Genomic DNA, 17883 nt, shown 5'->3' on the forward strand with positions numbered 1-17883 from the left:
AGTGGTTTTCCTTTGCAAGGAACGTTTTGCCCATTTTATAATTTCATAACTTATGTTTTAGTATTTAATTCAACATGGAATATTACCAAAGCAGTAAGTTATTACAAGAGAATTTTTAAAGTACTAAGTAATTATTCCTTATAGTTAAGACCTCACAATATGAGTGTTGTATGTTGTCATGTGGCATATAAGATTAGAATTAAGGGAGGGACTCGAAGCCAGTTTCAAAACCAAAACACTCTTGGTTGTTTTGCATACACAGATATATTAATGAGTTTCAACAACCATATCTTTGTAATATATGCATGCTATGCTTTATGTATAAATTAATAACAGGGAGAGGGCTAGAAACAAAATGGGTATACATTCATCGTGGAGGTATTAAAAAAAAAGATTCCCTGTTGAAAGGTGTGCATAGGAAAGAACATGCATAATAGCCATGCACCCACTGGATGTGGAACAAAGAGCGGGTTTGTATGCCACTCCATACTCAGACACGACGGTGATAGTAAAGGGCTTTACTCAGCAAATTATATCTAATTGGGGAGACTAGTCTCCACAATGGATTTTCTGGACCATACCTTCACAGTACACTAGGTACTTATTAAGGTCCATGCTGTCTCAATTTGTGCAGTGTATTGGGAGTCCCCAAGATGTCCTCCAGGTCTGTCATTGGCTAGGAGTACTCACTAGACACGAGTTATACTCACAACTATGATTTGTTACAATGAAAGAATGCAAAGTAAAATGATCAAAGGGAAAGATACAAAGGATGAAGTCGAGGAAATCAGATGTAAACTTCCAAGAGTCCTTTCTCTATGGAAACACACAATATACTGAATTCCTTCAGCACTGAATTGTGATAATATATGAAGTGTTTACCAGAGAGGCCCATTAGAGACTGAATGCCCTAGGGTTTTATTGAGGGCTGGTCATGTAGGTGCACTCTGCTTGGCATCTACCAAGATCAGAAACTCTCAGAATGATAATAGCTGTTCAGCATAAACCACATTGTACAGATAGCTTAGGAACTTTGAGCTCCTATCAGGGAATGGTAGGAACCAAGACACCAGTCAAGAGGCAGCCTTGCAATAAGGCCTTTCTAAGGCTACCATTCTCAGTTCTGTGTTATCTTTCCTGCAAATAAGAAATCAGAAATCCAGTGCCCTCATTTTTTGTTTTGCTTTGCTTTTTTTTTCTGTCATAAGATACCATAATAGGTCATCTTTCCTCAAGATAACTTGTAACCAAAAACTCAGTAGAGAAAACCAAAATGATTTGTTGTCCTTATAACTGATCAGACTGCAGAGATGGCTTACATGTACTCTCCTGGGTAACATGAGCTCTATGTTGGTCACAAGATAACCATAGCACCTGTGAGCTTTGCAGTTTTTTGTTTGTGAGTTCTTCTTTGTTTATAGTCAAGAGCAAAGAGCTGTCTCATTTGTAGTGTGTAGTTCATGTCCCAAAGTGCATGAGGCCTCTAAACTTGACTCCCATCCCTGTTCAAGATTAATTCCCTAGCTCTGTACCAAGATCATTCAGTTTCAGCTCCCACTTTTCACCATGAATTTGACTTACCTGTACATTTCTGGCCCCTGGGGATTTATTTCCCTGTCTTAAGTCTAAGCTGGCTACCGTGATGATTAACTGTGTGTAAGTTTGACTGGGTCAAGGGGTATTGGTGAGAGAGTTTCTAAATGAGATTAGTATTTCAGCCAGTGGACTCAGACTATCCTCCCCAATGTAGGTGGGCGTCATCCATCCATTGAGGACTTGACTAGAACAAAAGGAGGAAGGAGGAATTTGCCCATTTTGTTTCCTGCCTGCCTGCTTCAGTGGAGACATTTTTCTGGCCCTCAGACTGGAATTTAAACCATAGGCTTCCCTTGTTCTCAGGCCTTGAGGCTTGGTCTGAATAACACCAACCAGCTTTCTCGGGTCTCCCTTCTCAGCCTCCATAATTGCATGAGCCAGTTCCTTGTGCATGTATCTGAGTGCATATTTACCTGAGATATCTGCTCACCATGCTTCCCTTTTGGAACTGACACAGGCCACAGGCCTTGGAATAACAACATGGGTGTCGGCCTGGAGTTTCTTGGGGGCATTTGGTTAACTACACACATTGAATAGAGGTCAAAGACAACCCTAGATGGAGAAATGGGGATGGAGAACACCTGTTGTAGATCTAGGATTGGGCACACCACCTGGACAGCACTGTTAGTTGTGACCAATCACAGGCACTGGAGGGAGATTTTAAAAACTTTGACGAAGGAACTCATTGTGGGGACCCTTGAGGCACAGGGTCCAGAGCAGGGGCCTCACTTGCCTGGCCCCGAGGGTAGTACTCCTTTTGTTGCCTCCCGTTGCCAAGCTCACCCCGTCATCTTGCAAAGCACACCACAATGACTATTCTTATTCATTTGTTCTTGAGCCCTAGTCTTATGGTAGTGTTTCTATTTTTTGGATGGAGACTGCTAAGATCAGGGCATGCACACCTCAGTGAGACTGACATACCAAAACTATTCCGAAACGATTGGGCATATGTCACAGAGATTGTACTAAGTATATTCCCAAGAGCACTGAAAACATATATCCACATGAAAATGTGCAAATGTGTTCATAGCAGCATGATCCACAATAGGTAAAAAGTGGGAACAATCCTATGTCTATCAACTGATGAATGGATAAACAAAATATAGTGTATCCACACAATGCAATCTTTTTCAGCAATATGAAGGAATGAAGTAGTGGTTAAAGCTACTACATGGATGAACTCTGAAGACATGCCAAGTGAAAGCAGCCAAATGCAAGACATAATGTGTGGTATTATTTCATTTGTATGAAATGTGCAGGATAGGTCAATCCATAGAGACAGAGTAAATCAATGGTTTCCAGGGGCTGGGGGTGGAGGATGGAGTTGGGAATGAGGAGTGACTGCTAATGTGTAGGGGGGTTCTTTTTGGGCAGATGGGAAAGTTACAGGATCATCTAATCCTATAAGACGCACAGCATTGTGAGTCTTCAAACATGGAGACATGATAACCCTCCTGTGTTAAAACGTAGCTATATTAAATTAGCATAGGTTCTTCCAAGAAACAAAACCAGTAGTAGTACTGTACACATTCAATACACTAGAAAAACTTAGGGTGATGAGTCATCCAAAAGAAGGTGAGGAAGTGGTTCCACAAAAAACCATGTGCAACTCTTGGTAAGGCAGACTGCTATAGCAATTACGAAGGTCAAGCTGGCTAATATTAAATTTAAGTATACACATATGCTATGAAATAATTTCGTTCTTGGGTATGTATTCCAAAGAACTCTAGCATTGGTCTATTCCAAAGAACTCCACATTCTCAGAGGTCTATAAGCAGACATGTGACAATGTGTATTTCATTATTGGCAAAGGCAATGGGAAGAGCAGGTAGGTAACATGTGGGTGCAGAAAATGGAATTCTGTGAATTTCCATCTGCTTTGGTTTTGCCATTTTGTAACTTCTTGAGATGGATATTTTCTGAATCGATTTTCAGCTTCCCTTCTATTTTAACATAGGCACTTAAGGCTCAACATTTCCCTGTATGGATAGTTAAAATTTCCAGTTCCAATTATGAGTTTGATTTGTTTTTTTTTTACAACATATATGCTTTTGCTTCTGGCAAAGACTAAAAAAATGGTTTGCTTATGAAAATAATAGCTGCCATTTATCAAATGTTTCCCATGTTCAAAGCACTGTATTCAATACTTGACACTGTCCCTAATCCTTTTAAACAAACTGTAGAGTTAGTGATGATAGCCTTGCCTTGCAGACGAAAAAACTGAGACTCGAGTTGTTAAGACGTTTTTGCATAGGTGGACAACCTACACTGGCAGAGTGAGAACCTGAACCCATGAATGCTGGATTCCAGGGCCCACGCAGGCTCTCCCAGTGCCCACGCAGGCTCTCCCAGTGCCCCTCACTGCCTCTCCACTCACTCCCTTCCAGGCTTTTGCCAAAAACTGTGCCATGCCGGGTTGAGAAGAGGCTTTCTGTTTAAAGAAAATGTGTGTGTGGGGGGGGGGGTGAGGGGAATTTACTGTTTGGTTTTGATTTTCTGCAATATTATATGGGAGAAGGTAGAGTATTGGATTATCTTTTGCAGGTTGAGAAACACTATAATGAAGTAAAGTTTAGCATCCTTGAAAATGAACAGATACATTACCCATGACCCCGCAAGTGTCAGGCAGATGGCTTTTATTCATTCATTCACCAGATATTTCTAGAGAGGCTATTTTCTTGGGGAGCATTGTATGTAAGAGATGGAACCCAATGGGCAGGATCGCCATCTCAGAGCCTTCACTCCCTTGATGAGCCCTGCCTGTCCCAAGACTACAGTAGGGAGCACTTGACCCTCACTGAGAGGTTCTGTGAGTACTTTAGTCAGTTCTGCTGCTGTTTGTGTCCCCCCAACATAACAGAGAGGGCCGGTGATGGTAGTGGTGATTATAAATGTATAATCTACCCTGTCGTGACCTTTTGGATACTGACCCAGTAAGGAGTGTGTGCAGTTAAAACAAATCACCTCCCTGAATCATAAGAAGCCCAGCTGCAGAGCTCCTCTGCTCACTCTGGGCACTCGAGGACTCATCTCACCAGCTTTGTGTTTTCTGTCCCCTACGCAGTAACTGCAGATGAAATGGCCTCTCCACATCCCCTCCAGCACCACAGTCAAGGACTCCAGGTCAGTGTTCCCAGCACACTTAGTAAGTCTGTTTCTCCTTAAAGAGCCAAAGGGACACTCTTGCTCACCTCACCCCATGTCACTGCCCCCTTTCACCTTCCCAAAGCTGATAGGGTCTAGAAACATTGCTTCAAGTGTATGAGCATCATGAGGAAAAGCTGAGCAGTCAGGGCGTTAGCAAGCAGCTTGTTAGCCATGCATTTCCCCACCCCTTCCATCTCAACACACATGCACATACCACCTAGGATGTTGTGTGATTTTTTTTTAAATACTTGTTTTGCTTATTCTTAAGTGAAATTGTTGCGCCCCTGAATGAACCCTGTTAGTCTCTTTTCCTATCATTCAGATGTCTCAGTTTTGGAGTTTTTTGTCCTCCACTCCCTTCCCTTTCTTTCCCCTCTCCATTGTAGAATCACTTTTATTGCATTGCTTGACCAGCATTCATTCATTACATGGTTGGCTTGTTTTGATCCACACATTAAGATGATGCGTGAAATTGATTCATGCTACAGTGTGCTGTGTGGAGACATGGGCTCTACAGCCTACAGTGCTCACTTTTTTTTTTTTTAACCTTTAACCTTCTTCACCCATTGAATCTTTCTCGTCGTGGTTCTGTCAGTTTTGCTTTATAAAATATGAATTTACTAGTTTCCGGTAACTTGAAACTTTTATCATTCTGAAGCGTCTCTCCGTATGTCAAGTAATGCTTTTTTCCTTAAAGTTCACCTGATCGAATATTAATATCATAAATCATATAATTATAAAAATAATTTGAAGCCTAGGATATCTTTCATTTGCTTCTGCAAGTGCCGAAAGATGCTAAGAAAAGACGTTTACCTTTATGCAATTTCAGGGATTGAGATGATTTGACGTTTGATGATTTGAGTTCCTGCCAAAGAATGCCCAGTTTCCTTTTGCTCTTATTCCTATGGTGAAGCTCTTTGGAGTTTACCAGGAAGCCTCTGTGGTAAGCAATGGATTTATGTCAGTTAGCCCCTCCAATCTGTGTAAAATGCTACTCGGCTTCTCAATGAACAGAACCTACACTCTTCTAAAGACGACATGCTAGAATGAATGCCAGCCAAGACACCTGCCCGTGACGTTCTCGGGGATTCCCGGAAGTGAAAACCAGAAGCTCAAAGTAGGTGGGCACTTCCGCATCAGGGGTGCGACTTTGTCCGTTTTCCGCTTGGGAATTGTAGTCCACGAAGGTGGTACTGTTGTCGTGTATCCCCCTTAGCCTTCTGGGACATGTGGTGCAGAGCTTCGTGTACTCATACATACTGCAACTACAGTGAGGCCGGGCTGTAAACATTTTTCCCCGCGGAATTCTGGAAAGTGTAGGTCCCAGAGCTCCGTGTAGTCGCAACCACTTCATTTCAGGGAGGGCCGTGCTGGGGCATCTGGGAAATGTAGTCCAGAAGCTCCTTGTAGTCACAGGCACTTCCGCCCCAGGAGGACGATGTAGCAGCCATCTTTTCCGTGGTTATGCTGATTCAGGTCGGTTGTTCACGACCCATTCAAACTTCCCCGAATTGCGCCTGGGGCCAAAAGCTACCGGCTTTTTGTTTGGGGAGAAAGAAGAGGAACGGCTAACAGCGGAGGTTAGAGGGGGAGATGGTGATTTGAGTTCTCAGGGTGGAGTTTCTTTGCGTTTGGGCCATCCCTGGGATGGGGCGGGCTGGGTCGTGCTTCGCGGGGTTTGAGGGTCTCCCGGGTTCTCTGCACCCTCTAACCCAGCTCCCCCACCTACCACTTCATGCAGTGTCACATTGGGTGCATTACTTAACCACTCTGTGCCTTCGTTTGCTGTTCTGTAAAAGAGAAGTAAAAGTACTATCTTCCTAATTCGTTTCTAGTAGAATGTTTTGAGAAAGACGAGATAGTACAAATAAAAGGTTTAAAACTGCCTGGCACATGGATTATTGTTATTAATACTACTGTCATTCTCTGAGAACTACCCATCTCACAGTGAGATTCTGTGAGCCCCGGAAGCTGAATTGTCCTGGACCCCTAGTATTTTTTGGAAGGAGAGAATTGCTTCTAGGTGGTACCCCAGGAGGTGTGATTCATCGGGGATGCAAACACAGTCCTGGTATCTCACAACTTCTTTTCCTTCCCCAGCCCTGACTTCTCAAAAAGCACTCCACGCAGGAGAAAACAGAGCTCCACGTGAGTAGGGCTTGGCATTTTTCTACTACCATAGCCACAAAAATTGGAGAAGGACGTGTAAATGGACATGGGTAATGATCATAACTAAGCCTTAGTTGCTAAGTTCCATCTAAAAGCTTATACAAATGAACACAATTTCTGTCACACAGAGGCTCTGTGAAGTGGTGCTGCTAATTCTCCTAATTTAAAGATGAGGCTGAGATGCAGGGGACATAACCTGTTTGCCCATGGTCACCCTGCTATTAGGAAGCAGAGAGTTGGGACTAGAACTGAGTCCAGCACTTGAGTTCATTAATCTCTGTGGTATAGTCTCCTCAAGCATAGGAAACGGTCTAGAATCATATCAAGGAAGTAGGTTGTGACCTGATTGTGGGAACCTTGAAAGCAAGGTTTAGGCTGTTCTGTGAATTTTTAAAATAGTTTTCTCAACTGTTTTACTATTTTATTTCAGATAATATTTATGTTTTAGAAGTAACATAATCATAATGGAAAACTCTGAAGATACAAAACTACATAAAGAAAAATTTAAATTACCCATAACCTTAGGATGTAAACATAACCGTTGTTAACATTTTAGTGCCTTTTTGTCTGGTTACTCGTGTGTATTTCTGTTTAGCGGAGGCTGTTTCCTTTGGGATTGATGGTACACTGCAGTGCTACTCAAATTGTGATCTGCAAACCAGCAGCATTGGCATCACTTGGGTAGACATGCCCATCTTTGAGCCCTATATGAGACCTTCTGATTTAGAATTTCTGCAGGTGGGACCTAGGAATCTGTATTCCAAGAAGGTCCTGAGGTGATGATTCCTGTGCACAGGAAAAATTGAGAAGCCAAGGAAAGGTTCTTGTCTGGAAACTGAGGTCTAGAGAATAGACCCTGCCAACTGTCACAGATAAAACGGAGCTGGATACACCAGAGCCCTACTCAGTTCAGTGATTTCCCCCCACTAATTATTGTCAGCTGTCAAGTCTCCTTGCAAAATTCTAGCATGAGCAGAAGGCAGCTAGCAAGCATAGAGACAGAATAGAAGGAATTAGAAGTCACAAAGATATTTCTCCCAGGCTTTGGGGAGTGGATTCATTGCCGTCTTTTGTAATACAGGACTTCTGCCTGAAGTGGGAAGATCGGCTAGTATAGTCATCATCATCAGAACTATTGTTATTGTGTTATTACTATGACTTTCCTAATTTCTATAACTTTTCTAATGTAACTTCGTACTTACAGAAAAATTGCAAAAATAGTATAAGGAATTTGCATATATTCTTTACCCAGACTCTTCAGTTTATGTTTTGCCTACTTGCTCTGTGGATGACCGTCACCCAGATACTGCCAGGAACATACCTGTAATCAAAGAGTTAAGTTTGTTTTAGCTTGCTGCAGCAAGGAAGCCTACACACCATGGGGAATGATGGGGCGTCTTGGGGAGATGCAGTTAGGAGGCGCTGCGTATAGGGTGTTGGCTTGTGCCAGCTGACTGGGGAGAGTTGTAGGCAGTGAGGGAGGGTTTGTTCTGAATTGGATGCTGTCAAGAAGCAGAAGCAATTTGATGACTGAATATTTTAAGAATTTTTATCTAGTAAATGGGAGAAACAACATGAGACTGGAGTTGTCACCGTTAACAAAGCAGGCTCATGTTAGCTGGGAGGGGCATGTTGGCTGTTTTTGCCACTGTAGAATGTAGCTTGTTTTTGTCTCTATATTATGGAGTGTCTTATCTTTTTATTGTTCACAATGATCACTCAGTGGCCCTGATCTTTGTTCATCAGTTGAAAACACCAGGTTCTAGCTGCTGAGGCAGTTAGATTGTTAGTTATTCTTTTTTTCTTTCACAGCTTTATCATGCTTAACATATTTGGGGGGTTTTGTGCTGAACCATTTGAGAGCAAGCTACAGACAGTGATCAAAGTGGAATTATTTACATTGACAACATACTGTTATCTAGTCCATGGTTCATATTTAAATATTTTCAGTTTTCCTAATAAAATCTTTGAGAGCAATTTTTTTTTTCTGGTTCAGTCCAATTACGTGTATTGCACTTGTTTTTTTTGTGTGTGTTTCATTAGTCTCCTTTAATCTAGAATGATTTCTCAGACTTTTTCTTTTTTGCTCTTGATATTTTTGAAGAGCAGTGGCAAATTATTTTGCAGAATGTCCCTCTTTTTTTGGTTTATCTGATATTTGCTCAGGGTTAGATCCAGGCTATACATTATCAGTAGACACGGCACAGAAGGGGTGAGGCATTCTCAGGGCTTCACATGAAGCAAATGTCGGTTTGTTGGTTTGTCCCAATTGGTGGTCTCATCTTAGTTTTCTTAGTCAAAGTGTTTGCCAAGTTACTGCTTTTCCATTTGCAGTTACTATTTTAAGACTACTGTATATCTATCTTATTGCTTACCAAACTTACCCCAATTTTTAGCATCCATGGGTGATTTTCTACTATCTTTTCATTCTACATTTATTAGTTTGCATTCTACCATGACAGTGTTCTAAGAGCTTTCTCTTCTTATCTATTCACTTATACATTCCCATATTTATAACTATATAACTATATTCGTTACTCAGATTCCTGTCTTTTTCATGTAAATTAGGTATGGACTGTCAAACTTTTTTTTTTTTTATTGTTGCAGAATTGTGGGTTTTCTCTACCTCCATGCATATTTGTCAAAGGGGCACTTTCTGTTTTAAAAGAAACATCATACATTTTTATACTTTTTATAAAAAGGTGTCTGTGTCAGTGTAAATATCATAATTGAGGTAACACGTTGTTAGGAAGACAAATCCAAAGACTTTTTGGAAGTTATAGAGTCTCTAACATGACTGAGCAACAACCTGTGCACTCTTGCATGTATCTTACAATAGTCTATTGGTAGAAATCAGACTTATAAAAATAGTATCTATCTATAGAATATTGTCTGCTTTACCCCAATTGCTAAGAAATAGGAAACCCTGACAGTGTTCTGAGAGCTTTCTATCTTATGACAATCCCATGAGGTCTACACAGTTATTCTCCCCTACTTGTAGATGACAGAATTGAGGCAAAGAGATGTGAATAATTTACCTAAGATGACACTGCTAGAGAATAGCCTCGCCAGGATTTCAACCCGTGCATATTGACTCCAGAGCCTGCCCTTACATTTTTTGTCTCAATTTACACCATACCCAGCATAAGAATGACTACTGTCAAAGCTACAGACACACTAGTGATGGGGCCACTGTGCGTGGTTGGGCAGGCTGTTCCCTGAACTGCTCCTGAAAGGGGCAGGGCGAGTATCTGGCATCCACGCCAAGTTCTGTTCAACAAGCTGCGTCCAGCTGCCGCTACCCTGAGGACCAGGCACCTTTGGGAATTCACAGTGAGCAGCCGCGTAGGTTAATGACGTCCTTGACCAGTTTCCATTGTCTTCTTTTTCCTTTCCCAGTCCGTTTTCCTAGGACTCTGTTTCCCCAGAAGGAAAAAGAAAAAATGAGCATGTTCAAGGTGAGTAGGGCTTGCCTTTCTTGCTTTAAAAAATGCCGTTTCAGTACTCGGAGATTGGACACAGGTTATTTTGTTTTTCAACAAGAGTCAAGGCGTTTGAGGAGCTGTTGGGTGTCGGGTGCTTGTTTTGTCCCTTTTAAGTTAAATTGCCTGTGGTTTTAGTTTTTGTTTTATTTCATTATTTTTTTTTATCTTACAAATAAAAGAAAAATGAATAGAAATTAAAAACATTTACTGTACTGTTTCCCTACTTACAAATTAGCTGCTTTTTTATTTCCACTTTCCGTCATATGTTTTCATACTATGTGTTTGTATTCAGAACATAGATACAACTTTAAATTGGTGCTTGCATTTAATACTATATAACATTTTAAAGTGCTATGTCATGTTCCCATCAAATTTATGTACCTAATTATTAAACTGTTCTCTATTCATAGACATTAATTTAGGATTTTTACTGTTTTAAGAGCATTCCAATAGTTTTCCTGCATTTAACCTTTTTCTCAAAAAATCAATTCTGAAAAAATACTGCCTTTTTTGTCCTTAACATACTAGGTATTCAAAATAGAAAAAGTGTGCTTTATATGTGATACCTTGAATGTTTTTCGTAGAATATTAAAATAGGGTGCAGTGCATCGGGGTCAAACTGCTGCTTCATAGAGAAAAAAATATCGTTATACATTTTGTCACTACAATAGCTAGAGTCTGTCTGTCCTCCTGTGCCTGAGTCATACTTGTACCTTATGTGTATTGTATTTATTGGTATTTTTTTCCTTTGTGAATTTTTTAAAATCAAACTTAAACATGATCGTAGTTTAAAAAGTCCACTGGTGTAATACAGAATTTTACACCTGAAATCTATGTAACTTTACTAACAATTTTCACCACCAAAAACTTTAATTGGAAAATAAAAAAAGTCCACTGGTACTAGAGGGCTTGTCACTGCATTGACACCTCAGGACAATTTTATGAAGAGGTTTTTGGTTTCATTTGCCTTTTAAATACGAAGAAAGTGGATTATGAAAAATAAGGAGGCCTCAGAATAAAACCTACCTTGCCAGCATCTTGATCTTGGACTTAAAGTCTCCAGAACTGTGAGAAATAATTTTCTGTTGTTAAAGCCACCAAGTCTGTGATAGTTTATTATGGCAGCCTGATAAGAACAATACACTATTAAAATATATTTAAGATTACAAAGGAAATAAGGAACCTGCTCAAGTTCACATGAAAAAACAAGTTAGAGTACTCACATGAAAGACAGAGACAGGAGGAAACAGTTTTTCATGCAGAGACCTGGCAAAGCCCTTTTGATTTATTTCCACATATAATGCTACTCCTCACCTAGTTCCCACCTCAGTGGAAAGGTAGGTGCTAACAAACATTTTTGGGACTAAGCTAGAAAATGTGTCTGGGGCAATTAGCAATATTAACTAAAAAGTAGAACCTTTTTAGTCAGAATGAAGCAGTTAGAATTCCATGGAGTTTACTTACCACAGTGCTCTGGGAGCACCAGGCAAACATACAAAACTTTCTTTCTCATAGCAGCACTTTTGGTGAGGGTGGGCAAAATCAGCATGTGGCATTGGCAGAATAGAAGGACAAGGGCTGGGAGGTCTACAAATTGATCAGGGGCCAGAGCAACTTCCCACCCATCCTCCCCACCTTAGTGGTGTCCCTCTTCCAGTGGACATGGGTGTGAGATTGAGATGTATGTGTGTGTTGTAGGACGCAGTGACGTTCAAGGACGTGGCTGTGGGCTTCACGGAAGAGGAGCTCGGACTGCTGGACTCCGCCCAGAGGAAGCTGTACCAGGATGTGATGGTAGAAAACTTCAGAAACCTGGTCTCAGTGGGTGAGGACAGCCTCTCTCTGGAGTGTCTTTGTGACCTTAGGTCCCTTGAGTTTGGGGACCAGACTTTCCCAATACCTGTAGGATACAAGAGACAGAATATTCCTGGTCTTTCTAAAAAGGATGTTTCAGGTCTTTTTCATTTGTGTTTTGTGTAAAAGAAAATAAACTATAAATGAACAGTATACTGCTATACTTTATCTATATTCTTTTCCAAATTTAGTCTTGTCCCATTAGGGAATTATAAAACCAATTTATTGAATCCTACTAACAATTTTTAATAGAGTAGAAAATATTAGAGCTCCTTAGGAAGAATACAATACACTGCAGCAAATACTGGCCAATTGCATGAGTGGTGTAAGAACCACTGGGAGGCGACCTAATGAAAATAAACATTGGTTACAAATGGGCCATTCGACCATTGTTGAAGTAATATATATTTATGTACCAGGGGTGCCAAAAAAACGTATACAAGTGGACACTTTGGTCAAAATTGCTCAAGCAGTAGTTCGCCATAATCAGAAGTGTCTGGAGACATTGATGGTAACCACTTTGAGCATCTCTTGTAATTGCAGAAGTCAAACGTGACTCGTATTCATCTTTTGTTATCGATATATATTGAGTATTACAATTTTAATACAGTTTTCCTTTCTTAAAATGTGTACACTTTTCTGATACCCTCTGTATGTATGTCTGGGTCATGAAATAAATGCTATTTCTTCAATGGATTGTGTAAAAAAATTTTTGAAAAATACTGCTTTCAATATCCCGAATATGCAGTTAGAACTCAGATTTCCAGCAAATTTCAGCTCCACTGTATTCATTTGAAACTTGACTTTGCATGTTCTCAGGACATCAGCCCTTCAGGCGAGACATATCACATGTAGAAAGAGAAGAGAGGCTTTGGATGATGAAGACATCACCCCAGATAGAGAGAAATTTAGGTAAAAACCAAGTAATTGTGAGTTCTTACAGTTGACTGTCCATTGATTTTGTTTCTCACCACCTCTAGGCCCTTGCACAGTCCAAATTGTCAAATTTCTTTTCCTAGATTATTGTAACAGCTTTCGTACTGGTTGCCTGCTTCCATCCTTGCCCTCCTATCATCTGTTCTCTAAGTAGCAGCCAAAGTGACCCTTTGTAGCCTTAAATCAGATTATGTTATTCCTCTGTTCAAAATTCTCTTATGGCTTATTTTACTTAGAATAAAAACCACTTAACGTGGACCATAGAGTCCTCTATGGTCTGCTGTTAGGAGCTTAATGGACTACTGCCTGGTTTCTGTGGGTATATAAACCAGAGAACTCCATATATAGTGAAAAAGATAAGCTGAACCATCCTGAGGTTCATTAAAGTCTTATGCTATGTCTTACGTGTGAAATCTTGAATCTTTGAGCAAAGCTTTCACTTGTCCATATTTCTGAATTATCTGTCTATATAGGTGATAACAATCAAAGTGAGTTGAGGACTGTTCAAGACCGAGGACCACATGAAGAGCTTTCCTGCTGGCAGATCTGGCAACAAATTGTAAATGACTTAACCAGGTGTCAAGAGTCCATGATAAAAAGTTCTCAGTTCCACAAAAAAGGTGAATCCCTCTGTCAGGTTGGGGCAGGACTGTCTGTTCAAATTTCTGAAGAGGAGAACTGTGTACTAAATTATAAAATGGATGGTCCCAGTGACACTGGAAATCCAGAGTTTCCAACTTTGAGAGCCCAGGATTCTTGGAAGAAAGCTTCCCTGACAGAGACCCAAAATTACCAAAATAGATATCCACAAATTTCCAGTGAAAATAAACTGTGTCGATGTAAATGGGATGTTGACACCATCAGTTGGATATCATATTACCTCAACGATCTTGCAGTACACAAAAGTGAAAACTCTTATAGCAACAATGATTATGGAAGAGATAGCATGAAAATTTCAGCATTGGATCATAATAGTATGATTCACCCAGGACAAAAACTTTACCAGTGTAATGACTATAAAAAAAATTTCAGTGATCTCTCCACCTTTGATCGTCATCAGCAATTACACTCAAAAGAGAAGTCTCAAAATTGCAGTGAGCGTGGAAAAAGCTTCTACTATAGCTCAGCGCTCCATGTTCATCAGAGAGTTCACTTGAGAGAGAAACGCTATACCAGTGATACGTGTGGTAAGGAATTCAGTCAGAGCTCACATCTGCAAACTCATCAGAAAGTCCACACTGTAGAGAAACCATTCAAATGTGAGGAATGTGGGAAAGTCTTCAGTCGTAGATCAGCACTTACTGTTCATGGTAAATTACACACGGGAGAGAAACCTTATAATTGTGAGGAGTGTGGGAGGGCCTTCAGTCAGGCCTCCCATCTTCAGGACCATCAGCGAGTCCACACTGGGGAGAAACCATTCAAATGTGATGCATGTGGTAAGAGCTTCAGTCGGAATTCACATCTTCAGTCCCACCAGAGAGTGCACACAGGAGAGAAACCATATAAATGTGAAGAGTGTGGGAAGGGCTTCATTTGTAGCTCAAATCTATACATTCATCAGAGGGTTCACACAGGAGAAAAACCCTACAAATGTGAGGAATGTGGTAAAGGCTTTAGTCGGCCTTCAAGTCTCCAAGCTCATCAAGGAGTCCACACTGGAGAGAAATCATACATATGTAATGTGTGTGGTAAAGGCTTTACTCTGAGTTCAAATCTTCAAGCACATCAGAGAGTCCATACTGGAGAGAAACCATACAAATGCGATGAATGTGGGAAGAGCTTCAGGAGGAACTCCCATTATCAAGTTCATCTGGTAGTCCACACAGGAGAAAAACCCTATAAATGTGAGGTATGTGGAAAGGGCTTCAGTCAGAGTTCATATCTTCAAATCCATCAGAAGGCTCACAGTGTGGAGAAACCTTACAAGTGCGAGGAATGTGGGCAGGGCTTCAATCAGAGTTCACGACTTCAGATTCACCAGCTGATCCATACTGGAGAGAAACCATACAAATGTGAAGAGTGTGGGAAGGGATTCAGCCGTAGAGCAGATCTTAAAATTCACTGCAGAATCCACACAGGAGAGAAACCGTATAATTGTGAGGAGTGTGGAAAGGTATTCAGGCAGGCCTCAAATCTTCTGGCCCATCAGAGAGTCCATAGTGGAGAAAAGCCATTCAAATGTGATGAGTGTGGGAAGAGCTTTGGGCGGAGTTCACACCTTCAAGCCCATCAAAAAGTCCACACTGGAGAAAAGCCATACAAATGTGAGGAGTGTGGGAAGGGCTTTAAGTGGAGCTTGAATCTTGACATGCATCAGAGGGTCCACACGGGAGAAAAACCGTATAAGTGTGGAGAGTGTGGGAAGCACTTCAGTCAGGCCTCAAGTCTTCAACTTCATCAGAGTGTCCACACGGGAGAGAAACCGTACAAATGTGATGTGTGTGGTAAAGTCTTTAGTCGGTCTTCACAACTGCAATCTCACCAGAGAGTTCACACAGGGGAGAAACCTTACAAGTGTGAGATATGTGGTAAGAACTTCAGTTGGCGATCAAATCTTACAATTCATCACAGAATCCATGCTGGTGATAAATCCTATAAAAGCAATAGGGCTGGTAAGAACAAGAGATAGTCCACAGAGATAAAAACTTTTATAAAATAAATTTTTAAAAAAATTGAAGTGTCATGTGAATTCTTCCAATCAAGTTCAAAAGAAAAAAATTTTTTTTCTTTGTATTTGATTGTTTCAGGTCTTATATTTAGATTTTTTATTTTAACAGGACTTTATTGGGGAACAGTGTGTACTTCCAGAGCTTTTTTTTTTCCCCCCAAGTCAAGTTGTTTTGTCCTTTCAATCTTAGTTGTGGAGGGTGCGGTTCAGCTTCAAGTTGTTTTTTCAGTCTCAGTTGTGGAGGGTGCAGCTCAGCTCCAGGTCCAGTTGCCATTACTAGTTGCAGGAGGCACAGCCCACCATCCCTTGCGGGAGTTCAACCAGCAACCTTGTGTTTGAGAGGACACGCTCCAACAAACAGCCATCCGGGAGTTTACGGCAGCTCAGCTCAAGGTGCTGTGTTCAATCTTAGTTGCAGGGGGCGGAGCCCACCATCCCTTGCGGGACTCGAGGAATTGAACTGGCAACCTTTTGGTTGAGAGCCCACTGACCCATGTGGGAATCGAACCGGCAGCCTTCGGAGTTAGGAGCACGGAGCTCCAACTGACTGAGCAACCAGGCTAGCCCCAAGTTTTTTTTCATTAAAGCAGTGTTTTAGTCATAGCTTCATGTTTCCTAGTAGTCAGGAGGGCACACAGCAGAGAACCCTTGTAAGTAAGGGCTTCCGTTAGAACTTTGACCTTCAGTAAAGATTATTCAGGAGAGAGGCCTTAGAAAGGGTAAGAATTTTATCAGGACTTGTACAAAATTGTCATGATGGACAAGCTAAAGTTAACGCCCAGTATAATGTAAGTTCTAAACACAGAGACCTTTGTTCTGAGTCCATTGGTCTTAGTGTTGCCAGGTACTTCACAGGTGCTCCATATTTGTTAATAAGTGGGAAAAATTATATTTGAAAACTTGAGATCACCGCCAAAATGTCTTACAAATTTGTATTCAGAAGAAGAAACTGAAGTGAAACCTTACAAAATCAATTCAGGGCGACAAAATTGAAATGTTAGGAAACCATCCACTACTTCAGTCTGTAGTATTGATTTGGAATTGCCTTGTTGTGAATAGCCTCTGTTCTCCCCTGGGCTCTCACCAAGTTGGGTCCTGTCATCTTGGACTTTGTCTACTGTTCTATAGATTTTATACAGTATAAAGTCAATTATTTTTTCTGACAATGCACTGACAATAACATCACATGCTTGATTTTTTTTCAAGAATGTCAAAGCAGGGGTTTAAATGTTAGACTTACTAATGACAAACATTTCTTCACAGCCAATGAAAGAGCTGCTCTTTCGATAATAATTGGGTATTCACTATTCACTCCATATGGGCATGGTTCTTCTGACCTTGACTCCCATCTGCACCAAATAATAAACTTCTAGCTGTGTATCAAGTTTCACCTTTGTAGGTCACTCCGTTTCAGCTCCCCTTTGACACCATGGGCTCAAATTCTCTGTTTTTGGCCTCTGAGGAATTTACTTAGCTTAGATTTGAGCTTGGCTACATATTAATACTTGGGGGACTTGTTATATATAATCAGCTTTTTTTTTTTTTTAAGGGATGTGAAAGCAAATGCAGTCAGTGGCTGAATGGAATGGCAGGACATTGATTCACAGCCTTATAGATTCCCATATGCCCTGGGGCATCGATGGGAAAGAATAGAGTACTGAAAAATTGAGGTGGCAATATATGACCAGATTCCAACAGAGCTAAGGACTCTGACCTCTAAACTTGGGAGCCTCCTTTGCCGTTAGAAGGAAGCCTTCCTCTCTCTGAGTTAGTCTCTCTTTTACTTGAACTGTTATGACCTCACCTGAAATAATTTCCTTGCAGGGGACTGTAGGTCCTCAAGACTTGCCTCTGCCACCTCCCATTTTTCTAGGTTTATTAATCATTGCAGGCCACGGGAAGGGGGTCTGGGTGGGGAAAGTCATCAGGTTTCAAGTATGACCATGAGGAAATGCTAAATACCTGCCAAAATAAGTGTTTTTATAATTGATGTCAATAAGAAGTTAAGAAATATATATGGTTGTG

General features: G+C 40.9%; 1 protein-coding gene across 4 annotated transcripts; it reads left to right on the top strand.

The window, feature by feature from the left end:
- The first annotated feature begins 6027 nt into the window (after window positions 1-6027).
- Window positions 6028-15850, top strand: LOC117035486 (zinc finger protein 226). Of its 4 annotated transcripts, XM_033129357.1 has the most exons (7): window positions 6185-6323; window positions 6844-6891; window positions 10312-10370; window positions 12096-12222; window positions 13071-13163; window positions 13661-15509; window positions 15594-15850. In XM_033129357.1, exons 3-7 carry the CDS (start codon window positions 10356-10358, stop codon window positions 15817-15819), a joined length of 2310 nt encoding a protein of 769 aa, XP_032985248.1. In that variant the 5' UTR covers window positions 6185-6323; window positions 6844-6891; window positions 10312-10355; the 3' UTR covers window positions 15820-15850. The 4 variants fall into 4 exon arrangements, with proteins under 4 accessions (XP_032985249.1, XP_032985250.1, XP_032985248.1 ...); XM_033129358.1 differs by having other exon boundaries at window positions 6028-6339; window positions 13661-15850; XM_033129359.1 differs by having other exon boundaries at window positions 6028-6219; window positions 13661-15850.
- Window positions 15851-17883: the final 2033 nt, after the last annotated feature.

This window comes from Rhinolophus ferrumequinum, chromosome 15 (assembly GCF_004115265.2).
Source record: "Rhinolophus ferrumequinum isolate MPI-CBG mRhiFer1 chromosome 15, mRhiFer1_v1.p, whole genome shotgun sequence".
Classification (NCBI taxonomy): domain Eukaryota; kingdom Metazoa; phylum Chordata; class Mammalia; order Chiroptera; family Rhinolophidae; genus Rhinolophus; species Rhinolophus ferrumequinum.

What these genes read in the sequence shown, in the direction of transcription:
- LOC117035486 (XM_033129358.1), top strand. An exon ending in CAGAAACCTGGTCTCAGTGG is followed by an intron (nt 12,223 to 13,070) that starts GTGAGGACAGCC and finishes GCATGTTCTCAG; the next exon opens with GACATCAGCCCTTCAGGCGA. An exon ending in CCAGATAGAGAGAAATTTAG is followed by an intron (nt 13,164 to 13,660) that starts GTAAAAACCAAG and finishes CTGTCTATATAG; the next exon opens with GTGATAACAATCAAAGTGAG.